This window comes from Diaphorina citri, unplaced genomic scaffold (genome assembly GCF_000475195.1).
Source record: "Diaphorina citri unplaced genomic scaffold, Diaci psyllid genome assembly version 1.1 scaffold444, whole genome shotgun sequence".
In the NCBI taxonomy this organism is placed as follows: Eukaryota; Metazoa; Arthropoda; class Insecta; order Hemiptera; family Psyllidae; genus Diaphorina; species Diaphorina citri.
In genome coordinates this window covers 270,268-288,693 of record NW_007377879.1, presented here as the reverse complement: position 1 = coordinate 288,693, position 18,426 = coordinate 270,268, and the positions used below count along the sequence as shown (strand labels likewise).

The window sequence follows — 18,426 nt, the reverse complement described above, 5'->3', positions numbered from 1 at the left end:
AAAAAAAAAAAAACCGATGGGGTGGCCGTGACGGGCCGGTCTAATGAAAAATCTCAAAGAGTTGTGACACAAACACATTAATGCGTTACCTGTGAGGGAGCTTTGCTCGGGGCAGTTGATGTGACGTCATCACGTACGGGAGCGTAAGCCGTGACGTCAGAGTTTAAGATTTACCGGTATTTTTTTAAATCGATTTATCTCCGGATCTATCGATTTATCTCCGGATCTAGTAGAAGTCGTAGAAGAAAAAGAAAAATTCCGTTGGTCCTATTTTTTTCTGCTCTTAGACTTTTAAACCTCACTCAAGTAACTGATCTATTAGGATCTGACTCATTTACTGAGTAGTTCACTGATAAGAGTCGTTCTTTTTTACAACTCACTCACTCTTTACACACACAGTTTTTTTTATACTTCACAAGACGTCTAACGCCTAAACAGGGTGTCTCAAAAAAGTGAGCATACAATCTTATACCAGACCATTTTAAAGGTAGGTTATTGTATTTCAGGCTGGATAAACAGGCCGAAGGAATGACGGCTAAACAGTGGCTGTTCACCGCGGATCCCGCACTGAAAAGTGTTCTCAGTAAGGAGGCTTTGCAGTGGCGACGAAACGCTACCACTCTACATCAGGTATTTACTTTAAGAAAAAAGAAGAAAAGAGAAAGAGAGAGAGAGAAAGAGAGGGAGGGAGAGAGAGAGAAAGAGAGAGAGAGAGAAAGAGAGAGAGAGAGAGAGAGAGGGAGGGAGAGAAAAAAGAAAGACAGGATACAAAAAAGGCAGCCGTTCCGAGAACCAACTTTTTTTCCAAGAGATTTGAGATAGAGAACTGTAACGACGGACGTCTTATAGTCCTGGAAACGGAGGAAGACAGGATAGGAGAGTGCCAGCCGTTCCGAGAACGAACCTTATCTGTTAAAGATAAAGTTCACCCGAGGAATGGAAACGACCTGGCGCCTACAAGGCAAACGCGTTACCGCGCCGAGTCGTTTACTCTCCGACCGAGCTAAAAAGTTTTTTTTTTTTTTTTAATTTAAACAGGTCTTAGGTAATTATTGTTCCATAAAATGTAATGTCATTACCAATCAAATATATAAGACCTTGTTTAGACTGCGAGAGTAAAGGGACTTTTCAGTCCTATGCTGGTAGTATAAACAAGGTATATTCTATTCTATTCTAAATACTAATATTAGTAATTGTTAAAAACCAGAGCTGTATTCAGGATTTTGTCGGGGGGGGGGATAGAGAGTCTAAACCGTGATGTACGGGGGCCTAAATACGGGCCTACCACAGAATCAAGTTCAAGCATATTACACAATGGCCTTTTCTTCTTCCCTTTTCTTCTTCTTCCCTTTTTCGTGCCATCCTACAGGACAGTATCTTTTTCTTCTGGAAAAAATCTCGTTTCCGCCAGTTTTTCAAAAGCGTCGCCATTTTGAATCCACTTTCTCTCATTTCAGGACGACGGTCAGTGGCGGCATCGGGGCCGCCTACATCTCAACTACCTCATAGAACTGACCTGCTCCGCCACTGGGAAACTAAACACGCTCCACGTCGAATGGGGAAGTATTTTGAACGAGCTCGTGCGCGACATTCTGGTCGATTACTCGCAAATCGATGTGTATATGAGGAAATGCATTGATAAATTATGAGGAAGTAACAAAATATTGAAAATGAGCTTTATTTAAAATGGGGTATTTTAAATGGACCAAATGGACGTTGATATGAGAAAATGTATTGATAAATTGTAAGGATGTACCGAAGGAAAATACTGTGGGGGAAGTAACAAAGAATTTAAACACTAGACAACACACTCCATGTCGAATGGGGAAGTATTTTGAACGAGCTCGTGGTGTGTCTAATATCTCGAGAACGGTAACAGCTAGAGCCTTGAAATTTGGTATGTAGATGTCAAATGTGACAAGGATGCGACACGAAACTTTTGGTTAAGACCGGTTGCATTTTACCGCTTTTTGGCGGTTTTCGGAGTAATTTAACAATATCTCGGGAACGGTATAAGCTAGAGACTTGAAATTTGGTATGTAGGTATAAAGCAATAAATATGTATAGGTACAAAATTATCTGTAAGGACACGGAAGGAGCCCAGATAGAGTTTCTGGGGGTCCAAAGGGGTTTTAAACCCCCCAATCCTTCCAATTACTTTACCGAGTGCTCCCACAGGGGATTTATTGCTTACAAAAGAAGGTACCATGCCTATCTCACGGACACGGAAATGATCATTCTGTTTAACGCTCAGAGTAAGAATAACATAGAGGGAGCGTTTGGGACCAAAACGAAAGACACTTTTCAAATCGAAGGTTACCTATATATCAGCTGATTTGGTACCACTACCGGACCATGAATAATTTCCTGGGTAGGATGATTTTTACAGAAATTTTGAAACATTATTTCTGCTTTTTTACGAAACTTTTACTCTTAACAACTTCTAAGTAAATTCGATGGGTATCTTATCTTATTTATCCATTATTGACTTTAAAAATTCATAAAACCATTCAGAAATCGTAAATCCAATACCCCCAGTGGCGTGGGCAGACAGAGGAATGAGATGAGGAATGCGAGTAAAGTGAGAGAACGGGGTGACTTAAACTCAATTGAATAGACCCCCCGAAACGCCGAAACCATGCCAAAAACCCCCGAAAATTTAGAAAAACACCGGAATAAGCATAGTTCATTAGGATAAGGAAAGTCGTGTGCTGATGTTTACACTAGATTTTTATTTTGTAGCAATGAAACAAGAAACAACTACTACATGAGACTTGGGTATTCTTCGTCGTAGCATGCCCATCCCGTAGTATGCCTCGCATCAGATGGGCGAGAAGAGACACAGTACTTCCCATTTAGGTGCTGGGTTTGCAATGGAAATATGAGAGCAATTTTTGTCGATGGTGGGGATCGAACCCGGATTTTTAATAAAAAGATTATCTTTTTCTTTATTTACGAGTAATTGTAATGCATCTTTTTCTTGTCTCATTAGGTGGCGACTACCTAATAGAAATCAATGGTCGCTACTTGAACATCTACGGTCAGGGGTCTCTACGATTTATAGATCGACCCTGGAATCCTATCAAATCCTCTGACGTCACTACAATCAGGTAGGTAAAAAAGGAAACAAAATCTACCTTAGAACCGCTTTCGCATTACTTCAAGGCACATTTTTACTTTCCTTATCCTATAGGAAGGAAAGTAATGTAATCGGGTCAAATTTTTACTTTCCTTATCCTATAGGAAGGAAAGTAATGTTGGACCAAATGGACGTTGATATGAGAAAATGTATTGATAAATTGTAAGGATGTACCGAAGGAAAATATTGTGGGGGAAGTAACAAAGAATTTAAACACTAGACAACACACTCCATGTCGAATGGGGAAGTATTTTGAACGAGCTCGTGAGCGACATTATAGTCGATTACTCGCAAATAGACGTGTATATGAGGAAGTGAATTGATAAGTTCTGAGGAAGTACCAAAGTATTGTGAGGGAAGTAACAAAGAATTTAAACACTAGACTAGACAACACGCTGCATGTCGAATCGGGAAGTATTTTGAACGAGCTCGTGCGCGACATTCTAGTGGACTACTCCCAAATAGACGTGTATATGAGGAAATGTATTGACGGACCAAATGGACGTTTATATGAGAAAATGTATTGATAAATTGTGAGGAAGTACCGAAGGAAAATATTGTGGGGGAAGTAACAAAGAATTTAAACACTAAACAACACACTCCATGTCGAATGGGGAAGTATTTTGAACGAGCTCATGCGCGACATTCTAGTGGACTACTCCCAAATACGACGTGTATATGAGGGAATGTATTGATAAGTTGTGAGGAAGTACCAAAGTATTGTAGAAGGTTGTAACAAACTATTGAAAATACGCTTTGAAGTATTTTGAACGGACTAAATGGTTGTTTTTATGAGGAAATGTAACATGTAACATTGTAACAATGTAACAGTAACAACTATTGAAAATACGCTTTGTTTAGAATGTGGAAGTGTTTTGAACGTACTAAATAGACGTGCGTATGGGGAAATGGAAAGTGAAGTACCAAAGTATTGTGAGGGAAGTAACAAAGAATTTAAACACTAGACAACACGCTGCATGTCGAATCTGGAAGTATTTTGAACGAGCTCGTGCGCGACATTCTAGTGGACTACTCCCAAATAGACGTGTATATGAGGAAATGTATTGATAAGTTGTAAGTATTGTAGGGGGATGTAACAAACTATCGAAAATACGCTTTGTTTAGAATGTGGAAGTATTTTGAACGGACTAAATGGTTGTTTTTATGAGGAAATGTATTGATAAGTTGTGAAGAAGTACCAAAGTATTGTAGGGGGATGTAACAAACTATTGAAAATACGCTTTGTTTAGAATGTGGAAGTGTTTTGAACGTACTAAATAGACGTGCGTATGGGGAAATGGAAAGTTGTGAGATTGTAAAGAAAATATTGTAGGAGAAGTAATAAATAAATAATAACATAAAGTTTATATTGATCACTGCACATCACGAATTTTCCTCATTTATTAAGTACTTAGGTATAGGGCAGGGGTTTCCAACTTCCATATGTATGCGGGCCACATGCTACATTGGGAGGTAGTTTACGGGCCACATAATATGTGCCCCTATGTACATAGGGGAACATTGTAGTAATTTGTTTCAAAAAGTATTCACCTAATTCTAGCTGAACACTAAAGGGGGTCAGTTTCCAAGACTCAATGATAACTACACTTTAGGTAAGTTTGCAGATTTTTTGTTTTTAAAAAATTTCAACTTTCTTCAAGTTTTTGTGCTTTTTGAATTTTTGATCAAAAAGTTCAAATTTCAGTAAAATTAGGAGCTAAATATAAAGGAAATCATCAATAATTGGCCGTGGCTCCCATCAGGTTCACGAGAGTCAGTAGGTATCTACTGATTCAAGGGCAACTTCTTATCCCATGCCTTTTGTAAAAGGACTCGACCACACCTTTTGGTTCTCCTGGAATCTCTGTGGCCGAGTGGCTAGCTGGCTTTTGATCTGGAGGTGCTGGGTTCGAATCAAAGCCGGGACGTAATTAAGTGACTGTTTAGTTCCCGGATATGGGCATGGGTGTCAGATTATGTGAATTGAAAGAATGCAAAACCAGTTCCCAAGGTCCACCCCCCCTCCCACCCCCAATAATTGTTGACTATGGTGGATGAAGTGTGAAACTCAAAATTGGAGGGTAGACCTGCAACTTTGAGAGAGAACTGTAAAACCGGACGATCTTGGCTTTTCGAACCACGCGTATTTTCTGTTTCGTAATGAAAGATTGTATAGATACTTGGAACCTATTTACTTGTACGGCTTGTACCTATTTATGCCCTACAGATATTTATAGGTAGGTACATATTACTTACTAGAGATTCAGTGAACTGGCAGATTACTGTAGAACTCATTCGGAAAATGGGCAGTATCATGGGCCCGATGGTCTGAAATTTTAATAAGAAAATTAGTCAGCCAAGTTGCCAGCCTAGTTAGCTTGGTTAGTAGCGCGTCTGCATTGTAAGCGCTAAGCCGCGGGTTCGATTCCCGTACATGGCGGATTTTATCCTGATGGGATAATGTTCGTTCTCGGAACGGCTGACTTTCTCCTATCATGTCCTCCTTCTCCCTTCGATTTCGGGACGATATGACCTCCGTCGTTACAGTACCCTCTATTGAACCTCTTTTTTTTTTTTTTGAAAATGGGCCGTATCATGTGCCCGATGCGACTGAGATTTTAATAAGAAAATTAGTCAGCCAAGTTGCCAGCCTAGTTAGCTTGGTTGGTAGCGCGTCTGCCTTGTAAGCGCTAGGCCGCGGGTTCGATTCCCGTACGGGGCGGATTTTATCCTGATGGGATAATGTTCGTTCTCGGAAAGGCTGGCTTTCTCCTATCCTGTCTTCCTTCTCCCTTCGATTTCGGGACGATAAGACCATACCTAGCAGTTACAGTTCCCACTGTCAAACTATTAAAAAAAAGAGAGATTATTGTGAGAAAGTGATGTGCTAGGCAGCTAGGAAATCATTGGTGTTTACTCACGTGAAGAAAAGAATAGGCAGCTTTGAGAATAGGAACGTCTTTCAAACTGATCTATTAGGATCTGACTCATTTACTGAGTAGTTCACTGATAAGAGTCGTTCTTTTTTACAACTCACTCACTCTTTACACACACAGTTTTTTTTATACTTCACAAGACGTCTAACGCCTAAACAGGGTGTCTCAAAAAAGTGAGCATACAATCTTATACCAGACCATTTTAAAGGTAGGTTATTGTATTTCAGGCTGGATAAACAGGCCGAAGGAATGACGGCTAAACAGTGGCTGTTCACCGCGGATCCCGCACTGAAAAGTGTTCTCAGTAAGGAGGCTTTGCAGTGGCGACGAAACGCTACCACTCTACATCAGGTATTTACTTTAAGAAAAAAGAAGAAAAGAGAAAGAGAGAGAGAGAAAGAGAGGGAGGGAGAGAGAGAGAAAGAGAGAGAGAGAGAAAGAGAGAGAGAGAGAGGGAGAGAGAGAAAGAGAGAGAGAGAGAGAGAGAGAGAGAGAGAGAGAGAGAGAGAGAGAGAAAAGAAAGACAGGATACAAAAAAGGCAGCCGTTCCGAGAACCAACTTTTTTTCCAAGAGATTTGAGATAGAGAACTGTAACGACGGACTTGCAGTGGCGACGTAACGCTACCACTCTACATCAGGTATTTACTTTAAGAAAAAAGAAGAAAAGAGAAAGAGGGAGAGAGATAGAGAGGGAGAGAGAGAGGGAGAGAAAGAGAGAGAAAGAAAGAGAAAGAGAGAGAGAGAGAAAGAAAGAAAGAGAGAGCGAAAGAAAGAGAGGGAGAGGGAGAGAGAGAAAGGGAGAGGGAGAGAGAGAGAAAGGGAGAGAGAGAAAAGAAAGACAGGATACAAAAAAGGCAGCCGTTCCGAGAACCAACTTTTTCTTCCAAGAGATTTGAGAGAGAGAACTGTAACGACGGACGTCTTATAGTCCTGGAAACGTAGGAAGACAGGAGAGGAGAGTGCCAGCTGTTCCGAGAACGAACATTATCTGTTTTTTTTTAAAATGCCCAATTTGTATTTACCCACCCAGTGGGTATTTACCCACGACCCATCACTAGGAGAGAAATAATAGTACTTAATAATAATAATAAATAACGAAGGAAATCAAAATGAAACCTATTGAGAGGGAGCAGAAATACAAGGATCGAAATGGGGAAGGCTTCGTACATCGACCCGTACCATGATGAAACGATTATGGATTGATTGATGATTTTGGTGCTCCCTGCAGCATTGTAGGATTCTCCAAATATCTCGAAAATCCCAACACCTAATGTTCAAATACCATGCTAGCACCGGTAGCTATGGGCATTTATATTTTACATAGCTTCTCATTTTCCTCACGAGGGTGAGTGGACCCTGCAACAACCAGTCACGGAATGAATCATTTGCATGAGTTTTTTTTTTTTTTTTTTTTTTTTTTTTTTTAATCAAGATTCATAAATGAAAGTTTTTCAAAATGAAAGTTTTCTCATAAATGAAAATTTCTCACATAGAAGTCATAGTGGTTTCTCTGATTTTCCCCCTTGAAGAATCGGTGAAATATGATAGCAGCTGTTGAGATGGTTAGTGGTTTGACTTTGAGTTTCAATCCTGAAACAAAATAATAATAGATAGGTAAGTACCTAGTGAAAAATGGTGGATCACAAAATATTAGAAAAATAAAAACTGTTTAACTTCATGTAATAATAATAATAATAGTGCTTATTTATACTGCTCGAGCGCCTTGACCACTACACCACTGAGGCAGGTAAGCCCTTAATAAATTCATAGAAGCGTATGGCCTTCAGGGCTGTTTGCCCCACACCTAATCCTCAGGTGGGCTCTTTACGTATGACCCTAAATCCATGCAGGCTGTAGAAAACAACATAGTAGTGAACAGTTGGCTTCAGAGAGTTTAGATTCAAACCTAGCTTAGGTATGTTTTTTTTATATATATATAGCAATGAAAACAGTCACCTACGCCTAGGGTACAGGAACTTTACGGCTTTTGTTCAGCAATGTAAATAAGTACATACTAAGGCCAGCCATTCATTATCAGGTAGACCTGACACCTGATGAGCACACACACACTATCAGGTTGACCTGACAGGTACTGCTGAAAAGGTCCATCTGTCAGATATACCTGGAACTGAGTGGCTGGCCTAATAGTGGCCCCCAGGACAAATAAAATTTCCATCACTCACCAATTTCAAATATGAACCGGACAGCATTGAATACACTGATGTTGTTAACATAATCAATTTTGTCAATATATTTGACTGGTGTGCTATCATTCACTTCATTTGGTTGATCAATAGCCACAACTATTGGGGCACTAGAAGGGTCTCCTTCTAGCATTTTGGTTCAGCTATTGACAGGAAAACACCAGAGCCAGAGAAGGTAGGTCCTTAGCTCAGTTTGTGATTTCTTGATGAGTTATCTAGTTTGCAAACTGACAAAGGCAAATTTGACTGTTACGGTGTTACCTCCTTCCTCCTGATAGGGTTTAAGTTTCCGCTTTCGGTCGGTCGAACTTTATCTGTTTGGCATTAAGTTCATAATTTATCCCAAACAGATAAGATTTGTTCTCGAAACGGCTGGCTTTCTCTCCTATCCTGTCTTCCTTCTCTCTTCGATTTCGGGACAATAAGACCTTTTAGCAGTCACAGTTCCCTCTATGAAACCCAAAAAAAAGTTCAAATTGAAAGTAAGTACGAAATCTATTAATTAAAAAAAGTTCCAATTTCTTTGTTACTTCCTCAATTCATCATCTCCCTCAGATTTCGGAACAGGAATCGCTCGAGGCTTCCTCTCAGTTTTCCGGTCTCGGTGATCTGGTGCTTAGCTGTCTTCCTGACTCCCTACTCGAACCTCTGCTATCCAGACTAAGGTAAATAAATGACTGAACGAAATGAATTAATTCTGGCGGTGGTTTTCACCAACCTTCTTTCCAGCCTCAAACAGCCCGTTAGCTTACCAGCCCTCTTAAGCCAATACAAATTGAATGGAACTTAACGGTCTATTAGCTTAACAGAAGTTTTAAGGACTGAATGAATATTGGTGAAATTCAACATGAAACTTCTTTATCCGCTGTTTGTGTCTGAGGTCAAAACTGTGAAAAAGTATCTTTTGTCGAAAATTCAATATATGAAGGTCGAAAATTCCGTTACAGTTCTCTCTATCAATCTGTCTGAAAAAAAAAAGTTCATTCTCGGAACGGCTGACTTTCTCCTGTACTGTCGTCCTTTCAAACCCCTAAAAAATAGGCAAGTTTAGACATTTGAGTTGTTCTCAGCTTCTCGGGCTAAGTCCACACTTACCAAATACCACAGCTGTCCGTCTTCTTCGTCCGTGTAAGGTACGTGCACACCGTACACTTGTAACGCGAGGTACAGACACGCGATGGCGATCTGGTGAGCCTTGTAGTTCAGTATGGAAGCGTCGTGATGAAAATCCTGGGGAAAAAAGTTATAGAATAAAAATATGACAGCCACGAAGAAAAAAAATAGAATAAAAATATGATTCCCGGCGCGGTCGAAGTTTTTTCGGCTCTGTGTTTGTAGTTCGGGGTGCACTCATCGTGAGGACAATTGAGTAGCTGCTTCAATCAAGTAGCGACCAGTGGCGGCATTACCAGAGTAAGAAGAAAAATTATGGATATGTCAGAAATAGTACAGGAGGCTCTTAGTAATGCTGTGATATCCACAAAAATTGTGAAGAAGCTCTCAGCTTCACCACAAAAAAATCATGATTTAGATTTTTAATTCATGATTTAGATTTTTAATTCATGATTTGATTTTTTGATATTATTGTGAGGAAGTGATGTGCTAGGCAGCTAGGAAATCATTGGTGTTTACTCACGTGAAGAAAAGAATAGGCAGCTTTGAGAATAGAGTTTTTTCGGCTATGTGTTAGGAGTTCGGGGTGCACTCATCGTGAGGACAATTGAGTAGCTACTTTAATCGAGTAGCAACCAGTGGCGGCATTACCAGAGTAAAAAGAAAAATTATGGATATGTCAGAAATAGTACAGGAGGCTCATAGTAATGCTGTGATATCCACAAAAATTGTGAAGAAGCTCTCAGCTTCACCACAAATAAATCATGATTTAGATTTTTAATTCATGATTTGATTTTTTGAGATTATTGTGAGGAAGTGATGTGCTAGGCAGCTAGGAAATCATTGGTGTTTACTCACGTGAAGAAAAGAATAGGCAGCTTTGAGAATAGGAACGTCTTTCAAGTCTTGAGGATAGATCCAGGTCCTTAGGGAATTGTAATAGGTCATCAAGTATTTGTGAGGTAACTCGTGAGCCTCGATATTAAACCTCATGAATCTGGAAGAGAAAGAAAGAAAAAAAAACTTAGGAACCTTTTTCACATAAAAGGTGCAAGAAAGGTCTGTGTTGTAGCATGTCCATCCCGTAGTATGTCCCTCATCAGATGGGCGAGAAAAGACACAATACTTCTCATTTAAGTGCTGGATCACACAGGTATTTGTGAGGTAACTCGTGAGCCTCGATATTAAACCTCATGAATCTGGAAGAGAAAGAAAGGAAAAAAAAAAACTTAGGAACCTTTTTCACATAAAAGGTGCAAGAAGGGTCTATGTTGTAGCATGTCCATCCCGTAGTATGTCCCTCATCACATTTCTGTCCTTCAGGTCCATATGGGAATGGCAAAACCTACACTCTCATCGGAGACGAGCGTAACATTGATCACGAGCCATCCAAGGGCATTCTCCCTCGCTTTATCTACGATACAATGAGCCGCCTACTCATATTAGAAGTCAAAACGGGAATACAATACCTGTACTATGTCAGTTTTATAGAAATCTACAATGATATTGTGATAGACTTGCTCTCTGTTGGAGAGGAAACACGAGGGAGCTTTGTGCTCGATATAGATGAGCTTGGGTACACTCATATACATGGAGTGAGTAAGGTAATTGAAATTCAATAGATTTTGGACACTTTTTTTTAAGAAAAAGCTTAGGAACCTTTTTCACATAAAAGGTGCAAGAAGGGTCTATGTTGTAGCATGTCCATCCCGTAGTATGTCCCTCATCAGATGGGCGAGAAAAGACACAATACTTCTCATTTAAGTGCTGGATCACACATGAATAGCAAGCAAGTGCGTGGGCTAACTGTGCCCCCAAACATTGCACCTAGAGAGACCAATTTTCATCTGTGATTTTAAAGTCATAATCTCAGTAGTTAGTTTAGTACGTGTTCATAAGTCACATCAATAGAAAATTGTAACAAAGAGGAGCTGCCACAAATGAGCAGTGACCAGTGTTATTATAGGCTTTCTTTTTCATTGTCGTGGCTTCTGAATAATTACCAACGAAAATCTTGATTGCTAGATCTCATTTGCAGTGGCGACGTAACGCTACCACTCTACATCAGGTATTTACTTTAAGAAAAAAGAAGAAAAGAGAAAGAGAGAGAGGGAGAGAGAGAGACAGAGAGAGTAAGAAAGAGAGAGTGGGAGAGAGAGAGAAAGAGAGAGAGGGAGAAGGAGAGAGAGAGAAAGAAAGAAAGAGAGAGAGAGAAAGAGAGAGAGAGAGAAAGAGAGAGAGAGAGAGAGAGAGGGAGGGAGAGAAAAAAGAAAGACAGGATACAAAAAAGGCAGCCGTTCCGAGAACCAACTTTTTTTCCAAGAGATTTGAGATAGAGAACTGTAGCGACGGACGTCTTATAGTCCTGGAAGACAGGAGAGGAGAGTGCCAGCTGTTCCGAGAACGAACCTTATCTGTTAAAGATAAAGTTCACCCCAGGAATGGAAACGACCTGGCGCCTACAAGGCAAACGCGTTACCGCGCCGAGTCGTTTACTCTCCGACCGAGCTAAAAAGTTTTTTTTTTTTTTTTAATTTAAACAGGTCTTAGGTAATTATTGTTCCATACTGGAAAAAAAAATATTGGTGAAATATACCCTTAAAATATTTTCCAAAATTCGTCAAAGTCGGAAAAAATCTTTTTTTTATGGTCGAATCGGCGCGAAAAACCTACCTACTTCGCACACGTCTGTAGCACCTTAAAAGAGGGAAAAATGGTGGAATTTGAAACTTGAAACCACAAGTTGTTCCAACTAAAGGGCAATAACAATTGGCAAAATTGGTACAACCCAATGAAAATCAATTAAAATTACAACCTAAGTAAGTACCTACCTTCCCACAAATTGGACCTTCAACAATGAAGCACCCATGTAGGTAGATATTTATCTACAAACTTGGAATAGAATAGAACAAATAGTACATGGGATAGAATGGTAGGTACATAATTAGAATAGATTAGTATTTATTTAGATAAAACTTCCCCGCGAACCAAGATAACCAAAGTGTTGTTTCCTTACAAGTTTTACCGTTTGTGGTTTTGCGGTTTTCTTACTGTCGTTATCAAGTGCATAAATGTTCATATGCACCTATGTACTATTTATATACAATTAGCTATGTACTATTTATGTCCTAGCTATGTAGGTACTATTTATGTACAATTTACCGCTAATACCTTCAATGTGATAGGTACCTATACATCCTTTTACCTAGATGTAGGTAGGTACCTAATTCAAAACTAGTGATTCACGTGGCAATTCTAAACTGGTGAATCTGTCCTTCATCGAACTGTAGAACTAAGAAAAAAATCTGGTGTGAACATCACACGACTTTCCTTATCCTATTGATTGATGCTTATTTACCTTAACTTTTACAATATCTCTGACCGTTTTGTCGCTATAGCTGAAAACCGCCAAAAAACGGTCGAAATCTGTCGAAAAGCGGTCAAAATACCGCCAAGCGCAGCAACCATCTCAACCAAACGTTTTGTGTCGCATCCTTGTCACATTTGACATCTACATACCAAATTTCAAGTCTCTAGCTTATACCGTTCCCGAGATATTGTTTAATTACACCGAAAACCGCCAAAAAGCGGTAAAATGCCGCCAACCGTTGCACCGATCTTAACCAAAAGTTTCGTGTCGCATCCTTGTCACACTTGACATCTACATACCAAATTTCAAGTCTCTAGCTTTTACCGTTCTCGAGATATTTTGTTTACAGACAGACAGACAGACACACACACGGACCAATGGCTGAAACTTTGGATTTAGGCTCTAGGGACCTCAAAACGTGTTTTGGCACTAAAAACTGACCATCGAAAATTTGACCCGATTACATTACTTCCCTTCCTATAGGATAAGGAAAGTAAAAAAATGACCACTAGGTTGAAGCCCCTGTAGAAATCAGGAAAAAGGCTCATTTCAAGGCCCACATAGGACCGATCATGCCCAAAATCTAAAGGATAAATGTCCTTTATGTGTTGAACGTTTTGGCTGAATTTCACCGAAATCTGATAAACCATTTGGAAGTTATGTCGAAACAGACAGACTAGATGCCAAATCACCGAGTTACAACTTTGAGATCATTTTACGAGTACCTATGTACCTATATTGTCTGTAGTTGCCTATTATGTTCAATTAGAATTTAGACTTTATTCATCATTTTATGGGACATAAGACAGACTGATGATTTGATGACCACAAACTAAGTGCAAAATCAAGTTGAAACTCAGAACTTACTTCGTTCGCTCCATGATAATAAGACAAATTGTCTGTTGCCTATTATGTATCTATTATCTAAATATCTATGACTATTATGTGTCTATTATCTAAATAGCAATGACTTCAAGATGAATGAGGTATGAATATGGCATCACTCACAAAGATCATCAATCATTGGCACACCGATTCTGTTGTTAATTCTATTCTAGTAAAAGACTCTTTAGTAAAGAGTAGACAGGCAAAACTAAAGACTGACAAATGACTAACTTGTCACTCTTACCACTAACAAGATAGAATAGAACAATATTTATCTACCTATTGTGGTACCTTGAGGGCAAATTCATATCGATGGAACAATGGAGTGTGCCCTTATAAGTGCGAGTTCTTGAGATCTTAAGGTCTTGAAGTTCAGGGGTCGGGGTTAAACAGTCTTTTTTTTTACTTTCCTTAGTGTCTGCTTCTAATTGACCTAAAGTCACTCATAAATACCACTTGTTCAGTGTTATGCTTTGCAATTCCAAATGCAAACGAAAGTAGATTTTTTAATACATTTACGAGTATTTATTTGATTAAAGGATTTTTTTTTTTACAGTAAAGTCTTACCTCAAGTAGGTTTTTATTCATGCAGATTTGCAAAATTTGCATTGATAATTATGACACCTTACCTACTCTGCAAACATGGGTACCTATCTACCTATATGTATTTATTCATGCATTCTCTTTCGTACGACTAGGTACATACAATTGTTCATACTTTTCAAGGTCTAGTGCAAAATGCTATGTGTAGATACAAGATAGGTAAATAGGTAGGTACATAATTACAAGCAATACATAACTAATTATACCTTCTCATTCTAAAGGAGCGTATACATCAATCGATTCCATCTAATAGAATAAAGACTGACAAAAGACTGATAAAGTCTATCTATCTATCTTCTATTATATTCAAGTGGAGCTCGTCAACTTCTTAGGTAGGTAGGTAGGTACCTACTCTTATGCCTGCCACACACAAGAAAACACGATTGTCTGATCCGACAGACCTAGGTCTGGAAAACGGTCTGAGCTTGGCAGGCATTGCTACTAACAATATCTACCTATTTAGATACCGTGAGGACCAAATTTATATGGACGAATATACCTACTCTACGAAGCCCCTGTAGAAATCAGGAAAAAGGCTCATTTCAAGGCCCACATAGGACCGATCATGCCCAAAATTTAAAGGACAAATGTCCTTTATGTGTTGAACGTTTTGGCTGAATTTCACCGAAATCTGATAAACCATTTGGAAGTTATGTCGAAACAGACAGACAGACTAGATGCGAAATCGTCGAGCTATAGTTTTGCTATCATTTCATAGCTTTAGCTTTGAGTTATAGCTTTAAGCGCTCTGAGTTTCTAGCTTTCAGTCTCTTTCAGTTCAATTAGAATTTAGACTATATTTATCATTTTATGGGACATAAGACAGACTGATTATTTGATGAACAAAAAGACCCACCAACTACATGCAAAATCAATTTGAAACTGAGAACTCACTTCGTTGCTGTGTTGCCTATTATGTATCTATTATCTAAACATCAATGACTATCATGTGTCTATTATCTAAACATCAATGACTATTATGTGTCTATTATCTAAACATCAATGACTATTATGTGTCTATTATCTAAATATCAATGACTTTAAGATGAATGAGGTATGAATATGGCATCACTCACAAAGATCATCAATCATTGGCACACCGATTCTGTTGTTAATTCTATTCTAGTAAAAGACTCTTTAGTAAAGAGTAGACAGGCAAAACTAAAGACTGACAAATGACTAACTTGTCACTCTTACCACTAACAAGATAGAATAGAACAATATTTATCTACCTATTGTGGTACCTTGAGGGCAAATTCATATCGATGGAACAATGGAGTGTGCCCTTATAAGTGCGAGTTCTTGAGATCTTAAGGTCTTGAAGTTCAGGGGTCGGGGTTAAACAGTCTTTTTTTTTACTTTCCTTAGTGTCTGCTTCTAATTGACCTAAAGTCACTCATAAATACCACTTGTTCAGTGTTATGCTTTGCAATTCCAAATGCAAACGAAAGTAGATTTTTTAATACATTTACGAGTATTTATTTGATTAAAGGATTTTTTTTTTTTTTACGTTATGATTTGCCTTCGGACTTGGTTTCCAACTTGAGATGTGTTTTAGTGCGCGGCCACCGCAGAAAAAATACTCAGCTCAATTTCTTGATTTTCCTGCGAGGGTCAGTACTATGGTCAAGGCTCCGTTGAGGACACTTCTATTCATTAGCATGATTTGTTTATTTTCTCTTGGGTCGGGTACTAGGCTAGGGTCGATGATGGGTTCTCCGTTCCGGACGCCTAGCGCCTACTTATCCTTTCGGAATTCGCTGTACGATCTTTCGAAAGACACGGTGGTGAGACGTTGGAAGATATGTCTGCAGACCATTGTGTGTGTGCCGGGCTTTACGTAGATATAACACCTAACACTAAATCTTTTATCTGTTATTAAATTTCATTAGGTTATTATATTGTTCATTTATTCGCAATATGATGAGAAGTGATAAGGTTATCAGGATGAGCTTCGGTGTAGCTAGCGTTATTATGCCAATGTGCCATTTATGTACGTATCTGCGTAAGGTACATGTTTCGCAGTATCTATAATACCTACATATTAACCTATGAGAACTTTAGAGGGTATTCATAGTTTCTATTTTTACCTCCCTACATATGAAATTGTAGGGTTCTATTCAAGAAGAGCTCAAAGACGAAAATCAAACTTTGAGAAAAACACCTTTTTGAGAACATTTATTTTAAGAAAGGACTAACATCAATTGAAAATTAGCAGGATTTTACGAAAACTCTTTTATCCTGAAGGAAAATGGAGATATCTACATGATTCTTTTTGAAACTGATTTTATTAATAAAGCCGCCTTGGAAAAGCTGTTTTAGCCAAAAAGGGCCTCAGCAGGGTAATGTTCTTTTTGTATGACAGGGTTCAATTGAAAAATTGCAAAAGCTTCTTGCATAATTGCATAATTAAAGTTCTACGTAAGGTGGTGTATTTTTATATCTTGATGCAATCAAACGAGTATCCTAATGCAAATCGATTTTACACTTCCTCGATTTCCTGGTAGAGAGGTTAACAAATTAATAATATTACTGGTTTACTAGGTAGGTAGGTAATGTAATGTTAATGTCATATATTTAAGTATACACTTATGTAGGTAGGTATTAATTTAATGTATGTGCTTGAGCATAATGCTGGGAAACACGCTGTTCCGAGCCAAGACTGGGCAGTCTTGGCTCTTGTTAGGCCTGCCGCACATTGGAAGGGTAGTCGCGCCTTTAGGTAGCGTGGAATTGCTCAATCCCGCCTTAAACAAAGTAAAAGTAGGTAAGATCAAAGGGATTTCGTGGAAGGAAAAGAAAGTTAGTGTGGACGTAGGCAATGTCGATCGACAGTAGTGTGGATGCTGCTTTAAGTAGCCCGAAGTAACGATTGCAACTGCCCAGTAAATAGACTCCCAAGTGAAAGTCCTTCTTTCTCTCGAAAAGGTCTAAAACTTCTGAAGTCTTCCACAACCTTATCCCTCCACTTTTCCTTTCAATTGCATAGTAATACACTACCCCGCCCTGACGGGATTAGACATTTCTCCTCTTGTCTCGAGAAATTTAGGAGACATGAAATGGATTTTTGCTTCCAAAATCACGAGACGAGAAATGGACGATACGGGACGAATGGTCGTTTCTCCTTTTAATTAAAAAAAAAGTAGCAGTTTTGTCGCTTTAAAAAGTTTCGGCACGGCCATATTCAGACCATAAACCTTTGCCCCTTGGCCTTACAGACAATTAAAACTCCGTAGTCTTATGACGATGACCCAATGAAAGACATCATTATCAAGCTAGGTAATCATTTACCGGTGTGTTGATAAATTCATCATGGCTAGATCCGGTTAGACCATCTAGCATTCTAACAGATTCTAAAGTTGAGTAACTGCAGGATCTAGGAGTAAATCTTGCTAACTATAGGTAGGTACAACAGTGTCCGTGACTTCTTGTTAGATTAATATTATGCCGATGACATCACCGTCAGATTTTGATTCTGGCTAGTCAGATTTTGATGACTGCAAGATTTTGATTCGGTCAAGGTTATAATATTTTAATTGAAGTCGAATCTGTGTTCTGAGAGAGAACAACGGATTGAGGAAAATATTTATTTGACGATGATTGCATTTATTTTATTACTAGCTGAATTCCGTCGCTTCGCTCCGGAATACCGCTAGTTCATCCCGAGGCATGGCCAAACTTGGTAGAAAAGGCATGGCCGAACTTGAATACGGTCGCGCTGCGCGCTCCCTGTTAGCTGTATAGTTATCAAACTAAAAACATAAACGAAACTCAAATATCAAGCGAGCGAGGAAAAGTTTTCTCTCACGCAGTCTCTGCACCCTGTGTATTTCTTATGGTGATTTTAGCGATCAAAAATTGATCATATCTGGTTTACTAGGTAGGTAGGTAGGTAATGTAATGTTAATGTCATGTATTTAATTATATACTTATGTAGGTAGGTATTAATTTAATGTATATGCTTGAGCATGATGCTGGGAAACACGCTGTTCCGATCCGAGCCAAGAATGGACAGTCTTGGCTCTTGTTAGGCCTGCCGCACATTGGAAGGGTAGTCGCGCCTTTAGGTAGCGTGGAATGGCTCAATCCCGCCTTAAACAAAGTAAAAGTAGGTAAGATTAAAGGGATTTTGTGGAAGGAAAAGAAAGGTGGTGTGGACGTAGGCAATGTCGATC

General features: G+C 39.0%; 2 protein-coding genes across 2 annotated transcripts in view; one reads left to right on the top strand and one right to left on the bottom strand.

The window, feature by feature from the left end:
* LOC113467274 overlaps positions 1-1,808 on the top strand; it is a gene marked incomplete at its 5' end in the record, with an annotated part of 6,106 nt that extends 4,298 nt beyond the window's left edge. The window contains 2 exons of the mRNA XM_026823367.1: positions 507-630; positions 1,458-1,808. Coding sequence (XP_026679168.1) covers positions 507-630; positions 1,458-1,649 — 316 coding nt within the window. The remainder of the gene's footprint in view (positions 1-506; positions 631-1,457) is intronic.
* A 7,504-nt stretch (positions 1,809-9,312) lies between these two features.
* On the bottom strand, positions 9,313-10,414 carry LOC103508892 (cyclin-Q-like). Its single transcript, XM_026823363.1, has 2 exons — positions 10,252-10,414; positions 9,313-9,510 (listed from the first exon to the last, which is right to left on the bottom strand). The coding sequence occupies exons 1-2, from the start codon at positions 10,384-10,386 to the stop codon at positions 9,328-9,330; spliced, it is 318 nt and encodes a 105-aa protein (XP_026679164.1). The 5' UTR covers positions 10,387-10,414; the 3' UTR covers positions 9,313-9,327.
* Positions 10,415-18,426: the final 8,012 nt, after the last annotated feature.